The sequence below is a fragment of the Protopterus annectens genome, chromosome 8.part0 (assembly GCF_019279795.1).
Source record: "Protopterus annectens isolate FY-2018-M chromosome 8.part0, PAN1.0, whole genome shotgun sequence".
Lineage (NCBI taxonomy): Eukaryota > Metazoa > Chordata > Ceratodontiformes > Protopteridae > Protopterus > Protopterus annectens.
In genome coordinates this window covers 156,405,252-156,422,842 of record NC_056741.1, presented here as the reverse complement: position 1 = coordinate 156,422,842, position 17,591 = coordinate 156,405,252, and the positions used below count along the sequence as shown (strand labels likewise).

The 17,591-nt window shown below is 41.0% G+C and overlaps 1 protein-coding gene across 2 annotated transcripts in view; it reads right to left on the bottom strand.

The window, feature by feature from the left end:
- Positions 1-1,181: 1,181 nt before the first annotated feature.
- LOC122808684 overlaps positions 1,182-17,591 on the bottom strand; it is a 91,739-nt gene continuing 75,329 nt past the window's right edge. The window contains exons 6-7 of one of the 2 annotated variants that reach the window (XM_044079664.1): positions 15,099-15,185; positions 1,182-3,053 (exon numbers count right to left, since the gene is read on the bottom strand). In XM_044079664.1, the coding sequence (XP_043935599.1) occupies positions 2,724-3,053; positions 15,099-15,185 (417 nt within the window). In that variant the 3' untranslated portion in view covers positions 1,182-2,723. The remainder of the gene's footprint in view (positions 3,054-15,098; positions 15,186-17,591) is intronic. The other variant, XM_044079665.1, reaches the window with a different exon arrangement.

The window sequence follows — 17,591 nt, the reverse complement described above, 5'->3', positions numbered from 1 at the left end:
GCAAGTCTTGTGATTTTTCTTTGACAGGTTTATTTTGATAGGTCAGACAAAAAGCTATGGACCTGTGCGACAGTTATGATAGCCAGGGCCAGGAATTCTAAAATGTGACATTTTCATGGGCTGTTTCATCAACCACCCTCATTTTTGTGCAAACCGGCAGCGTGTCATGCTTTTGCAAAGTACAAGCTTTGCCGAGTGTACTGGTTATTGTATGAAGGAAGTACCAGTAACAATCCATTGGAGACAAACTCTCCTTAAACAGTACCAAATTATGCAGTTTTTGTTTCAAAATGTTTTTTTCTCATACTATTTTTGTTAAAGATAGGTACTGGATTTTTTTCTTGGATCCAAAAACTCTTGCATCGACATGATGAAAAAGATCGAATCCACTCTTGCCTTGACATGATGAAAAGACCGAACCCACAATGTCTCACTATCTACATTAATGTAATGTCTCACTGCCTACATTAAATGTAAATGCTACTGCAGTTCTGTGCTACATACAGTACATCAGCATGAGATTACTTCTTAGAAACATGTCAGTAAATCTTGTTGGTGGAACACCTTACACTGAAAATTAGAATGTGAAAATATAATACTTAAACTACAATGCAGGCAAGAAAATAGTTTTTCTAAAGTCATTTTTTGCTTACCCAGAATGTTTGCAGTTGTATATAATCATTGTCTAATACCTACCATCACATAATTATAGAGAAAAATATGGGAAAATCTGAGCAAACCATGAAACTTAAAAAAAATCCACAGATCTTATTTTACAAAATCACTTGCAGCCCTATTTTGCAAAATTACTTGCAGCCTTAGCATCATGAATACAACTGGAAATTAAATTAATTTTAATAAAACAATGATGCTTCAGAACGGGAGAAGCATTAAGAACATCTGCTTAATCTGCTTTTACATTTCAATATTATCCAAGATGCTGATGGTGAGCTGCTTATTCTGAACTCCCAGTAGCAAAACCCATTTGAACTTTGTTCTGACATCCATGTACATGGTCCCAAATGCACTGCAAAGTGACAAGGTGGACATTTTGCACCAGTAATTATTCTGAATGCTCCGATCATATGGAGTCAGGGAACACAAGGTAAGATTTGCCTCAGTAACAAGCAATGATAGATTAAGGAATGCTTGCATACAAAAGGGAGTATTGATAGAGAATGTCATCTTTGTGGGAACATTTATTCATGGAATATCAAAATTATTAATGCAGATCAAAATACATAATCATCTAAAACAACATACAAAGTAGGGCAGTCAAGCTCCTGTTTTCATCTGCTTTCTTTTGTCAGCATAAAACTTTACAATCCTACAATAACCACCAACATTCACAAATAGTTACAATATCATACATCATTTTCCATATCTCCTGGAAAAGGCCACCATTTTGTTTTCAAAAAGCCTAGCAAGCTTGAGACTTAGTTTCACAATGTATGGAAGTCATGTTGCTAAACAAATGTATTGCACTCTCAAGTACTACGAAGATGCCACTGGCGAGATTTTCAAATGTATACCAGATGGGTCTAGCTATTACAGTTTTTAACAAAAGCACGGTGTTGCCAGTACTTTGGTTACCAAGGGCATTACCATGGCCATCTAGAATACCCACTACAATCACAGAATAAAAATGAAGGCCTTCTGTCTATACTGTGCCATTGTAGTACAGTACAAACTGATTAACCAAATATCATACGAAACCCTTATATGTCTATGTGTTAGGAGACGCTAAGATAGCTCTGTGTTTTGTGCTGCCACTGTCTCTTAGTTAAAGGTTCAGGATGCTGTCCAAACTTACTCTGCAAGTTAAGCTCATATCCATCAAGGTCTTCCCTAGGCACTGTTTTCCCCAGCTTACCAGAATGCATTTTTGCCAGCTTACCAAAAAAGTTCTTTAGGAAGCTGACTGGCTAAAATAAAGTTCATTGTTTCTATTTTTAAAGTTAGGTTGGTCTTAAATGGGGCTACTTCTAGGCATTAAAATGAAATAATGATAGCAATAAATAAGAAGCGATCATTACCAGCATTGTAAAACCAAATATGATGGTGCACTTCTTTGAAGTAATGTTATGCATAGTCCTATGGTCAGTGGTACTTAGATGAGCTTCTGTAATTTTGGTTAGAAATGTCACAAAGTAGTAATGATTTATCTGGTATAAAAATCAAAGTACAGATCAGCGATTATGGAATAATCATGATATAAACTAAGAACACATATACCTCATCGGACCCAGGAATCATTGTCATTATCGCTGGCATTCTTATACAAGTATATATCAATATAAATGTTTTTATTTTTAAATGTTTGACTGAATAATTATTTAACAATTTTATAGAATCAAAGATTCATCTGGGTTGTCTGTTCTCCTTGTAACATAGAAAATCTTCATTATGATATTTTATCAGTCAGACTGTATATTCCAAACTGGAGTTAATTAATCCTATTGTGAGGCACTTGACATCCCCCCCCCCCATCTATGAACCAGCATCTTACATGCCAGCAGCCCAGTCCACAAATATATACATACTAAAAAGACATGAAACATGTAGTGAGCCCTGGTGAGGGATGATGGATCCTGAAGTAAAACCAAGGGGATAATCTTGTCAAATGTAATACTAACATTGTATGTGCATTCAAAGCTGTAAATATAACAAAACTAACAAATCGACAAGTAAAGCATGCAGTAATTAAAGAAAAGAATCATCCCCTAAAATGAAAAATGGTCCATCAAATGCCCTCCATCATTGTAGGGATGAACTGATGAAGGCTGGAGGTAGGCCACAGACTTCTGCTCATGATAAATGCTGAAATGGTAAAGAGCAAAGTCATCATTTTCTCCAAGGAGCTGGGTTTTGCAGGCGGTGTTCACCTCTGCTTGGTATACTTTGCAGTCCAGTTCTGCCATGCAGTGACCCGGAATGTCTTGGGGTGTGGGCTCATTGTCCCTTAGCACTTGTGTTCTGGGAGTATAAGCCGGCTGACTTGTTCCATCAGACAGAGTCATATTTTCAAAGAAGATAGGCAAAGTCTGGAAAGCCTACGTGCACCAAAAGAAAAAAAAAATAAATTGAAATGTTACTTATCATGATTGTTTTTTTGCATTGTTTTTTTTTTACTAAAACAACAAGACTTTGCTGTACAATTGCTAAACACATATATACACCATCTCTCCCTCTTTTTTCCTTTACATCCATTCATGCTTACAAAGTCACAACTGACTCCTTTGGCTACCTTGTGAATGGCGACCATTTGTTTTACTTATTTTATTCTGAATTTGTTAACCAGGGTAAAGCACCGATTGCATTGGACGCTTTTTGGTCTCACAGAGTTAACTAGATAAAGTGGAAATGCAAGTAGATTGCCAGGCCTTTCTTCCATACTGCATGCAGACACACACACACAACCACAGGCAGGCAGGCAGACACACACAACCACAGCCAGGCAGGCAGACACACATGCACAACCACAGGCAGGCAGGCAGACACACACGCACAACCACATACACAAAACCACAGGCAGGCGGGCAGACACACACAACCACAGGCAGGCGGGCAGACACACACCCAAAACCACAGGCAGGCAGACAAACACAGCCACAGGCAGACTCACACAGCCAAAAGCAGGCAGACACACAACCACACACAGCCACAGGCAGGCGGGCAGACACACACACAGCCACAGGCAGGCGGGCAGACACACACACAGCCACAGGCAGGCGGGCAGACACACACACAGCCACAGGCAGGCAGACAGGCACACAACCACAGGCAGGCAGACACACACACAATCACAGGCAGGCAGACACACACACAATCACAGGCAGGCAGGCACACACACACACACAATCACAGGCAGGCAGGCACACACACAATCACAGGCAGGCAGACACACACACAATCACAGGCAGGCAGACACACACACAATCACAGGCAGGCAGACACACACACAACCACACACACACACCCACAGGCAGGCAGACACAACCACAAGCAGGCAGACACACACACAACCACAGGCAGGCAGGCAGACACACAACCACAGGCACACACACACACACACACACACACACACACACAGTCCGGCAGGCAGACACAAGCAGACAGACTCATGCACATGGGCAGGCAGATACAAGCAGGCAAACACAAGGCAGGCACACAGGCAGGCAGGCAAGCAGACACACACAGGCAAGCAGATGTTACCAAATGACCTACCAGGTCTTTGGAATGCAGAAGGAAACTGGAGCACAGTTACTACCTCTTGGCATCTTTTCCATTACACCAAAGTACATTTATTACACCCTAAGCTCCCCACACCCCACCTAATGTCCACCAAAGGTGCTGGTAGAGAAAGGGTACCACCACTGCACTCTGGCTTCTTACCAACTCCACCCTTAACAGTGATCAAGGAAAGCCACCTATACTGTTTATTTAGAGCTTACAAAAGCCTTTAGACAGGGCCTAGCATAGGGATGCCAGAGCCTATTTCAGGGTCGTCAAGGCATTTGTTTCCATGACTGACTACTGCTTTGCCATTAGCAGTGTCTTTCATAGAACTTACAGTAAGATTTGATAAAACCCTTCCTGTTTTATATCAGTGCTGCATTGTCTGTCCTTGAACCCCTCTAAATCACTGTTTTACAAACCTAATTCCAGTATGTTCAATATATGCAAATCTAAGGAGCCTCTTCAGAGGCTTTAAAACAGTTTGTACCCAATTAGTAGTTGATCAAAAACCCTCTTACCAAACCATTTGTCAGTACTGGTTTTAATGGACTCTGAAGAATCTACCTTTTTTTACTTTTGAGTAGCATATTACCCAATCAACCCGCTCTGCTATAAAAGCCTTTCAGAATCAGGAATACTTTATTGATCCCACAGGAAATTGCTCATTACAACTTCACAGGCAAACCAACCACATATGTTACATAATTCGATAAGACTCCATTAGATAGGATCCCATCCAATCAGTGCCTTTGTATTGGAATACGTTCCTGCTTGTTTCTGGTGCCCAGGGTGTGATTTAGAAGTTTGATATCCAAAGTAGCTCCCATACCTAGAACATGTTTGCATTAATAAATTAAAATTAGATCTCCCACCAACAAATCCAGATAAAGGATGCAACCTCTAGAGCTAGGACTTAATTCAAGGATCTAACTTTAAAAACATTTGTTTGCAAAAGAGTTTCTCTTTCCCCATCTCTTAATTTGAGTAGCTGCAGGATACAACACAGTACTCTAACAGGCTGATGATAGCTATGAACGGCTATATTAACACTTTCACCTCTACTTAATAGTGGACGCAGAATATCCTGAATGACTGAGAATCAGCCTCTAATAAAATGATGGCATGCTGGCTTCAAACTTAAATAACTACTGCAAGATCCAGTCCCTAGCGGAATGGATTTTATCTAGGAATAGAGCACAGGGTTAACGGGGATTGTTTTCTTCAAAAATAATTTTTTGTTTTTGTTGCATTAAATACTATGTTCAAGATGGACATTCAGGTGCTCTTGCAATCTTACCTGGTCAGACGGTTTAGTTACAATTGTCCCCACTCTTGTCTCATCAGCAAACTTACTGGTCCAGATCTCTCTGGAAAAAGGAAAGTCTACTATAAATAGTAAAAGGCAGGCATAGTAGTAGGGCAGCACAGTGGTGCAGCGGTTAACGTTGTCGCCTCACAGCAAGAGGTTCTCCAGTTCGATTCTCGGCTGGGGTGCCTTCTGTGTGGAGTTTGCATGTTCTCCCTGTGTTCGCGTGGGTTTCCTCCCACATTCCAAAGACATGCATCTGGAGCATTTCTCCCCGGGCCTCCACTGAAAACAGGCTCTGTGGAACCTAGTTGGACATTCCCGGTCAACAAATGATAAATAAATAAATAAATTAAAAGCTCAGAAGTGAACTCTTTGGCATCCCCAATAACCATTAACTTCCATATCACCAGTTCATCTGTTTACCATCTGCCTCTCCAGTCCATGGACTATTTCAATATGTGGCAGAGAGGAATGCCCTTGCCAGGTCTAAGTAGATACTGTAGCGTCTAATGGTCCAATACTCCCCATGCATGCTTATAAACGTTTATCAAATTAATTTGTTAAACATGGCCAGACTTTAGTAAAACCATATAGATATTTTACAGCATGCCAGTGAAAATCTGTCACAGAGTACAATGCTACCAAGTTATAGCACATGCTTCACTTCACTAAAGTGATCTTAATTGGTAAATGCATTGATGAAGCCAGAAGCAACTCAATCGATACAAAAATGTAACACTTTTTGGTTTGCAAATAAAGTAAAAACGGAGTCAAGTTCTTTACATGCAGTACCTTCAGCTCTGCACAGTAGAGGAGCATAATGAGCCATTACAGTATCCCTCTACACCATAGGACTACCGATAGCCCTAGGTCATTTAATGTTTTCCAGGCTTCCTTCTCAATCACTCACATTATGCTCATACACCATAGGACTGCCGATAGCCCCATGTCATTTAATTTTTTCTAGGCTTCCTTCTCACTCACATTATGCTCATACTGTCAATGATGTCCTACCCCTGGCTACTGCTGCATCTAGGTGTCCTTCACTGTCCATTACATTTTACACCAGGTAGTGGACATTATATCCAGGAGTTTAGTCTTCATCTGCTTATTAATCCCTTGATGGTTTTTGCGCATCCTTCCATATTAGTGGGAATAAATCCTTCTCATTTCTCCTTAGTTGCCTTACTCTTACTGCTTCCTTTGTTTTTTTGCTATATCCACATCTACCCATGAGTCCTTGCAGCAGGGGTGGATAGAATTGTTCACTTTAGTATTCTCTCTCGTATACTTTCATTCTGACAGGACTGCACGATCTCAGAAGCCCATGCAGAATCTCACCCAGCCATGCCATGCTTATTGGGTGACACCAGATTTACGATTTACATTATAGTTAAGGCTGATAGACTTGGATTAATAGCGAATATAACACGTTACATTACACAGATTATGAATTAATACACTTGACTATTGCAAGCAGCAGTCTGCATCAAGACTGGGCTGCCCAGTGTTTCCTCAGTGCTTAGTCCATTGGAAATGATTTGGTCAGTTGTGTTGGATGGAAAAGAGTAGCTACCCAAGACGGCTGTGTACTGCTTTGTGGAGTTTCTCCCTTCTTCATTGTTGTGTGAAAATGTCATTGGTATATAAAAGTTCATGGGCTTTGGGTGTGCAGGGCTGCTTGCTCTCCCTGTAAAGCTCACCTCTTAATCCATGCCATTGAAGCATGGTTTATTTTAACATTATGATGAAGAGTTAGAGATGTTACAATGCATTTGCTAGCAGACCATAATATATGGAGAGGATTCCTGCATTAAAACATACTCTAAACGGGACACTCAAGTTAAGTAAACCTACTAATTTGCTCACTGTACAGCCCTAAAATGGAATAAATACACTTTTCTTTCATGTATCTGTGTACCTGATTACAATAGCTACTGTACAAGGCTATCAATTTACAAGCCTACTGTGACAAGCCTATTACAGTATATTATTCATCTAACAGAGAATTACATTTTGTATCATTGACTTGGAAAGTAAAGTAGGATTTATAAAGAGAAATGACATATGATAACAGGCATGCGAGGATGGTTGGATAATTCTAACATGCATGCAAGCATTGCAGTGCATAACCTCATAGTAAATAAATGCATTGAGCCACATCCAGGCTTCTGTTGCTATTTATTAGGCAATAGTAGTGTCACAGTATAGACACAACAAATCACAGCAATGTTATGGGTAGAAGTTTCAGGGCTACTCAGAAGAATGAAAAAAATATATGTTATTTGGCACCCCAAGCAGTCTCCTGCTCTGGCACCCCCTCAGTTCTGAGAACAAAAAATTGCTTCTGCTCTAAAACTGTAGCAAACTGCTCAACCGGCTATCTGCTGATGAAGTTGAAATGCCTAAGACAGGTGATGGGGTAAGATATGAAAACATCACAGCAGAAGCCCAAGTAGCACCCATTACAGAGAAGTTCAAGGTGATCAGACTATGGTGGTACAATCACATGTGCAGGAAAGAAGCTGACTTGGTAATACAGATTTGGAGGGAGTGAAGATAGAGAATTATGCTAAAAGTAATACCCAACCACTTTTGGATTATTTTTGGACATAAACAAAAGAGTAGAAATTCATAAAACTATCCTTCCTTGCCATCTAGTTTTATCTGCCTCAGTGTTTTTACTACCCAGGTTTATTTTTTGCTGCCAGACATGTACCCAACCTGGGAGGGATGACAATGTTCCTAAACGTCAGTTTCATGTGGAGCAATCACTCCTCCATTTCTTGGAGGAATTTAATGACCTCCATTAAAGTGAGAGGCTTGCACTGCCAAAGCTTAACTATGTCAAAACTGCAAATATGGCTCAGTATATCCATGACCGAAGTAACAGATTACATTTGAGCATATCCTAAACTGATAGTAATCTTCAGATTTCCCAAAATTTGGTCTACATGGACAGGAGTAGATAATTTCAAGATAGTTAAGATTATTGATCAATGTGGAATCAGAGCCCTCTCAGATGGATAGAATTTTGCTTAACAATGCTTATAAAGTTTGAGCAGTTTTTTCCATCTCTTTCAACTTTCTGGTTTGAAAGCTGCACTTGTGCCTTTCCAATAACTAGCCTAGTTTGGTTACAGACTTGCTGTATCCAGGATTGCTAGTAAGCTTCTGAGCCTCCCAAGCCTTTCTGTGTTGGAGGGAAGCCTTCTAGCTTATCAGTGGGAGTGGTAAGCACTAAATAGCCTGTCTACCACAAGAGGAGTGGTTCTTGGCCTAGAAATTGTAGTTTATTGACCATTTGGACAGTTTGTCCATCTCTTTCAACTTTCTGGTTTAAAAGACCACATCTGCGCTAGTTTCCCATCTTTCCTGTAACAAACCTACTGGGAAGCATTAGAAAGCCTTAAACTGATACAAGCCTTCTAGCCTAGAAGAGAGACTTTGGAATCAGTTTTCTGTACTTTCTTGCTGTACTTAACTGTTTTCCGCCTAAACGCCGATTTTCCAACATTTATTGTGATATAAAAGCTTGTTTTCTTTCACATATTGCACTTACGACTGCCTGCACTTTTAAAGTCAGTTTTTGTTTAAATAATTTAACTGTTGTAGGCTACACAATAAAGTGTGATGGCCTTTTCTGATCGTTTGTAGTCATTTAAAGCTGTTTTAAGTGTATTTTTTACTGTTTTGGCCTCATCTTTTCAAAAAAACACTCTCTCACCTTTCTAAGCTAGTATAGTCCAGTTTTCAGGCTAGAGCTGAATTCACAGCTGTGTTACAAGTTTCTGAGTTGCCCATACCTTACTTTGATAGAAGGAAGTTTCTCTGTTCACCTGTGAGAGAGGGGAGCTTTGAGCAGCCTATCTGTCCCTGGAGAATTGGTTCCAGCCCAGAAGTTAGTAGTTTATTGGCCATTAAACTCTCTCTCTCTCATTTCCCTGCTATAAAAACAGCATTTGCACAGTTTTGCATGCCAGGCAGTGCCAGTTAGCTAGGGTTAAATTACTCCTGGCTCCACCAAGTCTTATCTTCAGTTTTTCCCTTGAAAGTAGTCTAACTCTCAATCTAAGCACTCAAAAAAAGCATCCTACAGCCCAGCACTTGCTCAGACCTAATAGCAAGCACTAATATACCCTGACAGTTGATTGCCCAGCAGGGCAAGGCTCTTTATTTACCCCTCACCAACCAAACGACTAAGCAGCTCACCCTACTATTCAGGCATGACCAAAGTCAATTTCAGGTGTACTCTTCAGTCCAGCTGGTGAATCTGGATATCCTGAGGCAATGTTTCACCTGCCTCATGTACACAGACAACCCTCTCCTCCTACTTCAAAACACACTAACATATGCAAGAGATGCAATTATACAGCCAAACTGGAGGCTAAGCAGTCTCCACCAAAGACTGGAACAGACAGTCAAGAGGAGAAGGTTAATACTTACATCACACCTCCAGCCACACATAGACCTACTAAATCAGCAATGGCAAAAAATACACAAATACACAAAATCATACTCTGAGGCTCTAAATAAAAACCTGCAAAAGCATCAGAGACCACCAAAGCAGACACCCAAACAACCTGCACCTCCGGTCACAAACCAGACAACACAAAACACAAAATCAGTGTGCCTCACAATCACAGCCTTAAGGCGAAATGACAAACCTTACACACTAGTAATATAGTCAGGTACACTGACTCACTAGGCTGGACAAACGGAAGGTTACTGTTAGCTGCCTATCGGGAGCCAGAATCCACCACATAAGCACTCTGGTCATTCCAGAACAAGTACAAATATGACTGTCATTGTTCATGTTGGTGAGAGTGACCTGAGACATACCTTCCTGGACTACATGAAAAAAAGAGACATGGAAGAGCTCTCTGATCATGTAGCCCAGGCTGGTATGACCCTGACCCTGAGTTGCATCCTGCCCTCACCAAGAATAATACCTCAGTATAAAGAAAAAAATGATCAATTTCAACAACTGGCTAAGCTTCTGGTGTCAAAGGGGATCCAGTGTCTGTCAGCCTGAGACGATATGCTTGGCAAGCCGCATTGCTTCGCAAGAGACAGCTTGCACCCGTCACCCCTAGGCTTTTGAATACTGGCCAAGGCTCTTGCTACCCCCATAGTGACCATTTTTAACCCACCTCCGTAAACAGCACAATTATGCTACTCAACGCCAGGAGTTTAAATCTCAAAATGCACGTGCTTGAAACACTCCTCAGTATGGAGAACATAGACATCTGTACAGTAACTGAAACCTGGCTCAAGGCTCCAGAGAGCACCCCAGCACTACTGGACTACAACTCATACCACACGTTTCTGCCACAGAACACGGACTGAAACACAAAAGTAGGGGGTGTATCAATATTAAATCAAGGATACCTACATCTCCAGGTTAGTGGCGCAGCACGATATCTCCGAGATCATCTGTGTGCAACTAACATTGGGCAAATCTGCAATTCACATTGATCAGATCACCCTCCATGACCCAGGACCACCACTCCACCTTTCTGGAGACACTGTCCTACCAAACACTCCGATATTTGGTGACTTCAATTACCCTACCATTAACTGGGAAAACTACTCTGTTACAAACTCCTATGACCAGCGCTTCCTGGAATTCATCAGCTCAAATGCCCTGGATCAGCTGGTAAACTCCCCCTACCAGAGGTGAAAACCTATTGGAGCTAGTCATCACCAACATGGGAGACATGTTCCACACCGGAGGTCACCAGTCACTGGTTAGATCAGACCATAAACTAATCACTGTGGGTGGCCACACCCCACCACCACCACCCCCAACTAAGGAAAACACAGTAAAAAACTTTTCTAAAGCAAACTTCACCTTACTTAAGACAGAGGCGGCAAGTTTCACAGCCCCCACGCTAAAGGATAATGCCAGCAAGATGTAGAAACCTTTACAAATGCACTTTATGAGCACCTACAAGGATGCATGGATCATGCCATCCCTAGCAAAGAGCACCTACAAGGATGCATGGATTGTGCCATCCCTAGCAAAACCAAGACTCACTCCTCTAGAAGGAAACCAGTCTTGGTGGACTCCTGCCATAAACTGGCTATACAATAGAAGGAGGAAACTAGTTCAGAAAAAAAAGCAAATCCCAAGAAGAAAAGACATCCCCGATCAGTATCAGTAAGAAACTAAAGGTCCCTCATAAAATCATCCAATGTTAACCATAGCTAAAGGCTTTGTGGTTAAGAATCTAAGTGGCAACTCACAGATATGCACTGAACTAGTGCAAAATAGCACAAAATATACTGAACCTACTGATATTGCCAACATCCTGGCAGATTCACCACCCTCTCACCCCCAAAAGGGCCCACAACAATACCAGAAAGTGTAGTGTCCCAGAAATTACAGATGCACAGGTGAAAATAGCCCTTTCAAAAGCCAAAAACACACGGTCAGTGGGGCCATATGGTATCCCAGGCTGCGTCTTGCACGAACTACAAAACTAACCCCCCACCTAAACATGCTGTTCAACCTCAGCCTCTCCACAGGCTGCGTGCCATAGAATGGTGCACAGCAATGGGGCCACAACTAACCCTGGTAACCGCCCCATAAGCCTTGGCTATGAAGTGCATAATCATGGAACTATTAACAAAGACATTGGGAACCTCCAAACACTTGACCCAACCCAGTTTGGCTTTGTTAAGGGCAGATCATGCCTACTAAAATTTGGTTGACTTCGAGACAGTCATCAAGGCCATAGACGAGGGAAAGGTGGTTCACACAGCCTACCTTGACCTCGCCAAGGCTTTCAACACCATTCCCCACTCTGGTATTACAGAAAAAAAAAATCACCAGCCTGAACATAAACCCCTACATCACGAGATGGGTTGCCAACTGGCTTACAGACAGTATTTATGGTAGGAATAGCAGGCGCCAGGTCCAACTCTAAACCAGTCACAAGTGGTGTCCCGCAAGGCTCAGTATCCTGGGACCCCTACTGTTTGGCATATACTTCTCAGAAGTACAGGCAAACACAGGAGGACTATGGCTAACCAAGTTCACCGATGACTGCAAACTGGGAGCCATAACTGACTCTCCGGCTGACATGGACATCCTCCAAAAAGGCCTTACTGAGACGGACACCTGGTGTCAAAGTCATGGCCTCAAGCCAAATGCCAAAAAATGCATAGTCATCCCATTTGGGAAAAATGAAATACCACGAATTACCACATAGGTGGCAGCCACCTTAATACAGAAGAGGTAATAAGAAATTTGGGAACCCGGGTACATAGTAATCTCTCCTTTGACAATCATATTGCCAAAGTAGTTAGGAAATCCTTCTATGTGGCCCATCTAATTACTAAAGGATTTGCATCTTGAAATAAAGAAGTTATAGTGCCCCTCTACTAGTCACTAATCAGACCCATCAGAGTACAATGCCCCATTTGAGACCTCACAAGACACTTCCAACAGCTGGAAAGACCACAAAAGTACCTCACCAAGAGGATTACTGGCCTCAAAACATATGTCCTATGCAGCCGAACTGAAAAAAACTCTGGCTGTAATCAGTGCCATATCGTTTAATCAGAGGTGATCTCTGTGAATTACAAAGCCATGTCCAACTCAGAATTGCTGGACATGCTCCACCTAAAGAAATCCAAGTCACTGCGAGCCACACACTCTAGTGAGCTAAACCTTGCCACAACAATAAATAGAACATGCTGGTGGGATAGATTCCTGTCAGAGACTCCCCATGCTTTGTAACAAAATTTTGTAACAAAATTTCAAACTAGATTAGGCAGAGCCCTTCACTAACACTTCAAGAGAAACCTTGATGAGTGGATGGGCAACAGAAAATACACCCCTGGGATCACTTGATTGCCTCTGCTTGACAGATGATCAGTTAATTAATCAATCAATGGGGCAGCAAAAGCCAACACACTCTGGCTAGGCTTATAAATGCCCTTGGGAGATAACTTGGTACCTACCTATGAACCTAGAAGGTTAATAATAATCTTATCTTGTGATAAGAGTATATTAGTAACTCATTTGATTTATGCTCAGATTTGTACATGAATGGTCATCTCCGTCTGAACATTAGGATTTTGATGGTGGCAATATCTTCAACTAAAGAATATTAGGTGGACTTTGTGTAGCAAGAACATCTCCCTTACAAATCTGCTAATCTTTGAACTAGATATGCCCAGCTCCGTGAAGCACCCAGTCAGTCATAGGTTACAAAGCTACATATGTTTAAGATAAGGTTTTTAATGAAAACAGGTGTGAGAAGGAATAAATCTTAGGCACATATATTAGTAGGGAAAAGTGCCATAAGATATGTTGTCTCAGAAGGGAATAGAAGGTCACACCAAGTATAGTTTTTAAATATTTTTAATTATTTTTGGCAATTCTTGTGATCAAGAGGGTGGACAATTGGAGGGCTTAGCAAAAGAGAGCATATTATTTGCACAGCCTTTGGTCATGCTCCAATAGCCACTGTATATTGGTTAGGGTAATTACAGCAGTGCATTGGCAGTCAAAATCATTACTCCCTCCCCCAAAAGAAATTACGGTTGCTGGGCATTTACAATGGGGAAAGTCCTATTAGTAGTTCAGTAATATACTAGTTGGTAATATTATCAAATGCAGTTTCAACACTAATTTTGCACTTGAAATTTAATCTCAGTGGATATTACAAGGGATTTGTACTGTTATGTGAAGTGATAACCTCATATACGTGGTTGTCTAGCAGGATGAGCTTGGATCAAGCCTCTTGTTCATTTGAAACAATCTTTAAACCTGTATGCCAGGTTTTACAATGGCATTATGTCAGTTCATATTACATTCAAGTAAGACCCATCTATGCTATGGTTGCTACATGGTTCTTTGTACAATTGCTCTGCTTATTCAGTATTCATAATAAATAAATAAAAATAAAAAAACCTCATGTGCTGCTATTCCACTTTGTTTAGCAACTTCAATCATCTTCTTTCGGCTTTTGCCGGTTAGGGGTCACCACAGCAGATCACCTGTCCGCTCATGATTGGTAGTGGAGTTTTACAGTGTTGAGTTGCCAGCCCAGCGCCCAACCTTCCACAGAAGGCACATACACGCATGTGCTCAAGCCTAGGGCCAATTTAAAGGGTCCAGTCCACCTACAGCATGTCTTTGGGATGTGGGAGGAAACCGGAGCACCCAGGAGGAAACCCACATGACCACAGGGAGGACATGCAGACTCCACACAGAAGGCACCCCAGCCGAGAATCGAACTGGAGAACCTCTTGCTGTGAGATGGCAACGCTAATCGCTGCACCACTGTGGCTGCCCATAGCAACTTCAATCATCACTACGTTAAATTTATGGAAATGATTCATCATGTACACTGCAGTGCCAGACATATAAATTTACTGGGAAAAAGGACAAGAAAAGAATAAAATATTAATTATTATTAACCAATTAGCCTCTTCAATGCTGACAAATAGATGCATTCAGATACTGAATGAGTAGAAAAAAAGTGTCAACAATGAATAGAATTAGTTCAAATCCATTTAGTCCAGAAAGACTTGCCTGATTCGATGTATTCACCATTTCCATAGGTTGGCACATATGCTCTGCCTCCAGATTTTGCTGGCGATTTTGAAACCAGAGCCTCACCTAAAAGGAACACATTTTTATAACTAATGAAGGTTAAACAGCATCTACAGTATAAACTGAAGATACAAAAGGAAACGATTCAGTATTAGCTCGGATAAAAAATAAGTGAAATTAGCAAGAACAAGTCAATGAAAACTACAATACAAGTTAGCAAGAACCTTTAAACGTTGTTACTTCAGGGTGCATATGACTAGGCACCTTGTAGCTCCCATGACCACTTTCCTAGTTATTATCCCCATGTTCCTAGATCTGCTGTCAAGAATAGGAGAAGCCATTCATATGACCCAAGTTGTGTTAAGTTGCCTTGCTTTTCTGAGAGGCTCACACAGTTAGAAGGTCTGCATCCAGTTGGGAATTCTTTTAAAAAGAAAAATAAAACAGACAGCCACTCTGGTCTACCCTCAATAACAAACTTAACTAAGGTTAGTACTTTTTCTAAAGTCTTTCTGCTTAAACTGTTTAATTCAGCCATACTGTGTCAACAGCACCAAACTCCCCAGCCCTTAAATAAGGCTCCTAATGCTAAAAGTTCCAAATTGTACTGATAAACTTGCTGTATGCGTTTAAAAAACAGAACATAGATTAGAATTTAAAGCAAGTACTGTATACTGCTCATTTGGGTAAAGGCACCTTTTAGGCTGTCCCCCACAGTAATTTGGCTCCTTCCATATTGTTAAAGTTAGCTAGTTTGCCCCCAGTATCTTCTTTCTTACACCTAACATACCCTGGACACAGTAATTTCACACTGCGCTCCCTCACATAGCCCTGACAATTATACCCTGAAGCTATAAAATTAACCTGCAAGTGTATAAAATACAGCTTAAACATAATCCATAAATTGGTGCAAAGAAACAAATTAAAAATGCAGCCAAACATACAGCCATACATACCAAAAGCCTAAGGAAATACTTGAGTCCGTGTTTGCCCCTCTCTGCATCAGCGCCTCATACATCACTGAACAGCCCTCCCCCTTAACCCATTTCCTTCTCTTCCATTCTTCCACACCCCAAACCCCCCCAACAAAATGCAAAAAAAAAAAATATTTATATATATATATATATATATATATATATATATATATATATATATATATATATAAAAACTTGACCGTGGTATTCACTACCCACATGGTCAAACAGCCACCCACGACTTCACACAAACACTTTACCATTCCCAGCACACTGAATCTACCATTCCCAGCACACTGAATGTACCACCCTCAACAAAATATCACCCCTGTAAAGCCACAAAACATAATCCTAAAAAGACAGAGACTATATAAAACTTATAAACAAACTCCTAAAGCTTAGAGTATCCTGTCACTATAACCTTATAACACATGGGGACATCCATCCCAACCCTGGCCCACCCACACAAAATAACCTTCACTCCCCTACCACAACTCCCAAAGTCAATCTGCCCCTTTCTACTCCCACTAGTCCCCTCCTAGAATTTCACCTAAATATTAGAAGTATTAACAATAAGATTGCCAACCTACACACCCTCCTAGCAATGTGTGTGTGTGCGTGTTACAGAAACCTGGCTAAAACCTAGTACTACTGAGGAGATACTACCTCCAGGATATAATATTCACCGGTTAGACTGTACTACAAGGAAGGAGGTGGGATAGCAGTCTTTACAAAAATATGCTAATAGAGACACCATTCAACCACCCCAATTCAATAATGCAGAACTCGTAACCAAACTACAGATTAACCAGAACAAATGCTTGAACATTGTCTGTGCTTACATTCTGCCAGTCAACAACTTAAATACCCTAGAGGATATCCTATACTGGTTATCCACTACCTATCCCCAAGAAAACAGTTCTTGGTGACTTCAATATCAACTGGCACCCCTGCTCCTCTGAATCCCCCCACCCCTATAAACTTATCTGGGTTTTAAAACAGACCATAACCTCTCCCACTAGGATAAACAAACCGACCAACAGGGCAAGTTATCCTATTCTGGATCCTAGTTAACAACAAACCCCAACTGTACACAGCTGGCACTCTCCCAGATTACCTTAGTGACCATTTACTAACCTATATCATAAAACATAAGGCAGGAAACCCTCACCAGACCAAATATAAACACTTAGAAACAGGAAAAACTTGACACTGCTATATTCCTAAATGAACTAAAAGCAGTTGACTGGTCAAAACTAAAAAAGCTATTAGCAGATGCTATAGCTCACTAACACAAAATTTCTAAGTATCCATGGATTCCCAATACAATAAAATCTAGATCACAGCACCATGGCGTAGAAAAGATACCAAATCTAAAAATCAAAACTAGAAACAGAATCTGGGGCAACTGGAGAACTAAATATCGGAATGATACAAAAAAATCTATTTTATTAGATAAAAAAAAGACTTCTACCAAAATCTTCTACAAAAACACCAA